At 53.1% G+C, this 5,355-nt stretch overlaps 1 protein-coding gene across 1 annotated transcript; it reads right to left on the reverse strand.

Annotated features, from left to right (window-relative positions):
• Positions 1-2,761: 2,761 nt before the first annotated feature.
• On the reverse strand, positions 2,762-3,400 carry JKF63_08019 (uncharacterized protein; the record flags this gene model as incomplete). The annotated part of the gene is made up of 1 exon (XM_067903945.1): positions 2,762-3,400. One exon carries the CDS (start codon positions 3,398-3,400, stop codon positions 2,762-2,764), a length of 639 nt encoding a protein of 212 aa, XP_067752157.1.
• Positions 3,401-5,355: the final 1,955 nt, after the last annotated feature.

A 5,355-nucleotide genomic window follows, 5' to 3' on the forward strand; every position in this document is an offset into this window, starting at 1 on the left:
ATGGTGTGCGCGCGTGTCCGGCCTCACAAGACCCCATGCCAGCTGTGAGACGTGTGGCGGTTTCGCGCTGAAGAGGAACCAGTTCTCGGGCAGGCCTCTGCTTCCTCTGCTTGCGAAAGAGGCCTGCCCTGCATGTTTAAAGGGTTTGAACGGATATCCTCGAGTGCTCGTTTCTGCCTCCTCCGATATGTTTGCGTCGACATCGGCGTATCCATCACCTTTCCTGTTGCCAGGAATCCTGGATGTCTCGCCTTCATCGCCTTCATCGTTGATGTCCGGATCGACGTTCACTCCATCACCTGGCCATCTTTTCCGTCTGGTCAGACGTGGCGCTGGATCATCCGAACGACCTTGATGTGTCTCCGGCGTCGCACCTCTTGGGCGAGGCACGCATCGGGACGCGTGGCGTGACGCACGCTGTGGCTTTGAGGTCGGGTAATGCGTCATCCCGGCGGGAATGTACACACCCACCGTCGCCTCCGACGCCACCTTTGTGAGGACGTAATAGCTCGGGTATCGCACACCGTTCATGTCTTCCGGTGCCTCACGGAGTCTCGCTCCGAGGAGAAACTTATAGTTTCTAAACTGGTCAGATAACGCCGACATCGAGGGCCCTCGAACGAGATACAATTCGTCGATCGGAGGGTCCATCGACACCTCATCGGCTCCGTTCTCCTCACGGAAAATCACCTCATTCGGATCGGTCGGTGATGGATCCACGATGTGGATCTTCTTGTGGAGAAGTTTCAGCATCTCTTGAACACTATAGGGTTGCAGCGGTGTCAGTTTGTGTCGCACACGCTGCTGTCCAACGGCTGTGTCACTCATACCGCGCGCGACACCATCACCGGCTCTCGCCAGAGCCGTCGCAGCCCATAGGTGATCCAAAACGAATTCGTATACCTTCCTGGCGTGTTTGTTTGCCTCTGCGAATGTTTCTTCTATCCACTCAGAGATGCATTTCCCTTGTGGAGATGGTGGTGATGGATTCGCCGGCACGTTTTCAGCTACACTCACGGTCGCGTTCGTTGGCATACTCCCTGGGATGTTCTCTGGGACAATCCTCTGCTCATTTTCTGATTCTTTGTCGGGAATTTTCGCCGATGCGTTCTCAGGCTCGTGAGCCACGACTCGTGCTGATACGCTGGTTGTTTTATTGACGGGTGCATTGCCTTGCAGTGCTGCAGCACGTGCGTCGGCACGCGCGATCGCATCAATCAGCAGCATGTCCTCATCATCGGATGAGGGGTCGCTTACCAGTGGGGAATGTGATGTGTTTTCTGTCACCTGAACTGGATCCACGGACGTTTGTCTACCACGTTTCTTTGCAGCCTTACGTCTTGGAAGCGGAGCATCCATCGAGGACCTGTCCGGACGTTTTCGGGACGACGCCTGCGATGTCGATTTTCTCTCCTGTGGTGTGCGCCTCGTTCGCGCAGCTCGGTCCACGTTCCTCTGCATCCTGGTTTCCTTTTTCTTCTGTCTCGAAGATGGTTTTGGAATGCTCTGGACCGCTCGTGTGGTGCGTGTCGTGGGTCGTTTCCGATTCGGCGGAGACTTTTTCGACTGCTTTAAACCACCGCCTCCGTGGAGAGCGTCGTGTGATCCGGATGATTGGACTGCGTCATCCATTTTTGCACGCTTCCATGGCATCTTTGCGATTTCATCGTAAAAGAAATCTTTCCTAGATACCGGGTGGTTCGTGAGCACCTTTCTCATTTTCGTGAGGAAATAATCACGAGGCGGGTGATACTGCGACGCCGCAAAAAATAGTCGTCGCAAACACCGTGGCAAATCACGCCGGTGATCGACCATTAATTGTAAATAATGACTGAAAAATGCCGCGGACATGAACAACCCACAATCATTGCTATAGCGTTCCTGACGTGGCGAAAATTGTTTCACCAAACGCAAAGCCGGCCAAACCTTTTTGAGGTTCTCATTGAGTTGTTGCTCCAAAATTGGGGATGGTGCGGAATCATAAAGGGATAACTGAATGCCTGTTGCATCCTCGTCGTCTTGCTCCAAAATGCCCGCTATCCAATGCTTCATAATAAAGATTGGAAAATACACAAAGCCGTGCTTGCGCACCATCTTCGTAAGTTGTTGGGTTTTATCACGGTCCAAGTACACCATTGTATCCGACGGAACGATACGTTTTGGTGGGAGGTACTGCTCGTAAATTGCGTCGAGTTCTATGTTTGATGTTTTGCCTTCGAGCATATCGCCGCCCCACACCTCCTTGCCGAATTCGCGGGCAATATTCGACATATTTTTTGATGTGTGTGTGGATTCCTCCTTCAAAACGACGGCTGCCGTTCCGTCGCGCATCAGTTTTTTGGATTTTCCTGCGGTTCGCCTCCTCGGTATGTGTGGCCTCTGCCTCCTGCGCCGCCGTTGCCGTAGCCGTTTCGCCTGCCACCGTTTGTATAAGTTCGTCCTTGGTAACTCTTTTGGTTTGTTTGGCGCGTTTGCGTGCGCATGCGTTCGTTCAATATCCGGGAAGCAAGCTCACGATCATTGGCGTTGAGGGCGTCCAACTTTGCGTTAAGCGTAGCGGCGAATTCTTCCCAGCTGCTCAAGTCCAAAGCTCCAGTTTGTGATCCGTCCGGGCCCAAAATGGGTGCGTATTGCGCCCCGCCCTCGAGCAGGTCGTGTTTGTCATCTTTTGCCCGCCTGAACAATCTTTGCGATTTCTTTTCATGGCCGCCACCTCCCTGGATATTTGTCGCTGTGTTATCCGCCTCTTTCCGCGCCTCCTCTAGCGCAATCCGGTTGAAACGCGCCAACCGAGCCGTCTCAGGAAGTAGAGGGTGTCCACTTTTGAGAGTATTTCGCGCCACTCCATGTTGTCACCTTCAAGCGCGCTGGTAATAAACGTGTTGTAACGATATAAACGCGACGTGCTTGGCTCATGTACAAAGAATTCGTACCAAAGAGTGATCCGCTCTGCAAGGCTCATCTCCTGAGCCCCAGGCCCCGCAAGGCCGAGCAGGATTACCGCGGATGCTGCCATGATCGGTGTGAGAAGTTTTGCTTCGATGGACGCCTCTAACCTTGCCTGTAGTCCTTCCATTGGGTCCGCTACCTCGCTCAAACGCTGCAAGAGTCTCTTGTTTCTATCCTCCGTAGATAGATACTTTCGCATTTCCTTATCGGAAAATAACGATTGCGCGTGCATCATTTCCCTCTGGATGTTGCGCGGGTGTTCCTCAAAGGTCGCCCTGCTGTCATATGATCTGGCAGATGCTGACCCGTCCCCTTTGCCTTCGAGCAAGCCGGTGGCCATACCCATGCACAACTCGATAAATTGGTTGTGATCAATGCTTCCTCCGAGGTACATCTTTTTTATCGTTGAGGCTGAGGTTCGGGTTTCGGGATTTGCAAAATAGACTTTCATTTTCTCATCAAGCTCCTCCTCTGTGAGTCGTCTGGTTGGCTCCATTGTTGCGTTGATGTTTGATGAGTCGTCTGATAAATTGTCTGATAAATCGTCTGGTAGATTCCCTGATAAACGGCGTCTGTTTAAACTTTGTTGGCGTAACTGAGCGTGCTTCAATTTTTGTGTAAGAATTCGTTTTTGCGTCAGAGACCGCATTAAACCCACTAAGATTACTTACTGGATTTGTATCCAATTCCATAAGAGACAGAAGTAGAAGGAGAGAGAACGAATAATCATTCGGTAAAGAGATAACAAACACACATACATGTGACATCACATTTGTAGAAAACCACTTCAGGAGCATATCGGCACACAAGGTGCACTGGACCAACCGTCCCGGGTACACCCGGGTCCGGGGTACCAAAATACATTCGGACCAGACATCTCGGACGAAACCCGGACATGCATTCGTCAGAAATCCCCCGCACCACACACTGCATAGCAGTGAATGTGCGTCGCTCACTCGGAAAGCCGGCCGACCACATGGTACCCGACCCCTCGCTCGGACCCCCTCCCGTGTAGACTTTCAATCCCTCCAGAAAATCATGTACCATTCGATTGCCTCCGTCGAAAAGACTTCGCCAATGAAACCCTAACCCTAACCCTAACCCTAACCCTCATGACCTTAACCTCACCCTATGACCCTAATCCTCACCCTACACCTTAACCCTCACCCTATGACTCACTTGAACCCTATGCACCCTAACCCTATGCACCCTCACCCTATGCACCCTCACCCTATGCCCCTATCCCTATGCCCCTATCCCTATGCCCCTATCCCTATGCCCCTATCCCTATGCCCCCAGTAAAACAACTGTCATCATATACCGAAGCCCCCGCCAATGCCGCAGAAAACAAGACCACCTGCCAAACCCCTCTCCCCTCCCATGCAACCATTGAAATGAATCGTCAGGGATCAAGGTGGCGCCCAAAGCGGCCCCGAAAATCTTCACCGCTCTTCGCAGTGAGGTTCCCCGTGGCCTTCGCAGGTGCGGAAAACCCTGTGCAACTAGAGCCCATAGCCTTCCAAGCACCGAAGCTGGGGTGAGCAGAGGTATTCTTTGCGAGACATACATGATGGGGTGACACACAAATCCGCTGTAGGAACGCAGCCCGTTTCGGTTCTCAGCGCCAGGGTCTTTAGCGACATCTCACCTGTCTTATATCCACGAAGAGCACCATTGGAGGATCAGTCGCCGCCACACAGACCGCGCACGAATTGGCCTTTCAGCGTAGTATCACGCCTCTCCTCTGGCGCGCGATGTGCGGCCCGCAGCGCTGCCAGCATGCCCGGGTACACACTAGGAAGGCCAGCCCGCAGTGACACAACCACCTAGCACAGGGGTCACGCAAGCACCATACCAGGCGGCACAGCCGTTGACAATCCAGGGAGCACTGCAGCAGGAGCTCTGCAGACACGCCTGCGAACAAACAGGGGAACTTCCAGCACACGTGTGGCACACCAAAGGTCACCGATGTAGACCTGGCATCGAAAAAGCGGAGCACTACTATTCCTTCGTTGTTGTGGGAAGGTGGCCCTGTTGAAAATGGTCCCCAGACACTGCTGTTCAACGGTGACCCCGCCCGGATGTCGACTCAGAGGTAATACAGTGGCGGCTGCACCAATGGAGGACGACATGAGAACAAACATGCCTACACTTTTGTCTGGGGAGGGGTCGCGCCAAAACGAGAAAACGAGCGACAAAACAATAACCAATGCCACGTGTGGTATGCCGCATTGTGGATGGTACAGAACGGCGGCGGGTGAAGCAGATACAGCCCTGCTTACCCCATGCCGCCTCCGTGCGCAGTTGCGCTGCAGATCCGAGAGAGAATGGGGATGAAGAGATCATTTGTGCCAGCAGAGATGATCAGCACCATGGACACACAGGTAACATTATCGTCACCACTGT

Source organism: Porcisia hertigi, assembly GCF_017918235.1.
Source record: "Porcisia hertigi strain C119 chromosome Unknown contig_87, whole genome shotgun sequence".
In the NCBI taxonomy this organism is placed as follows: domain Eukaryota; phylum Euglenozoa; class Kinetoplastea; order Trypanosomatida; family Trypanosomatidae; genus Porcisia; species Porcisia hertigi.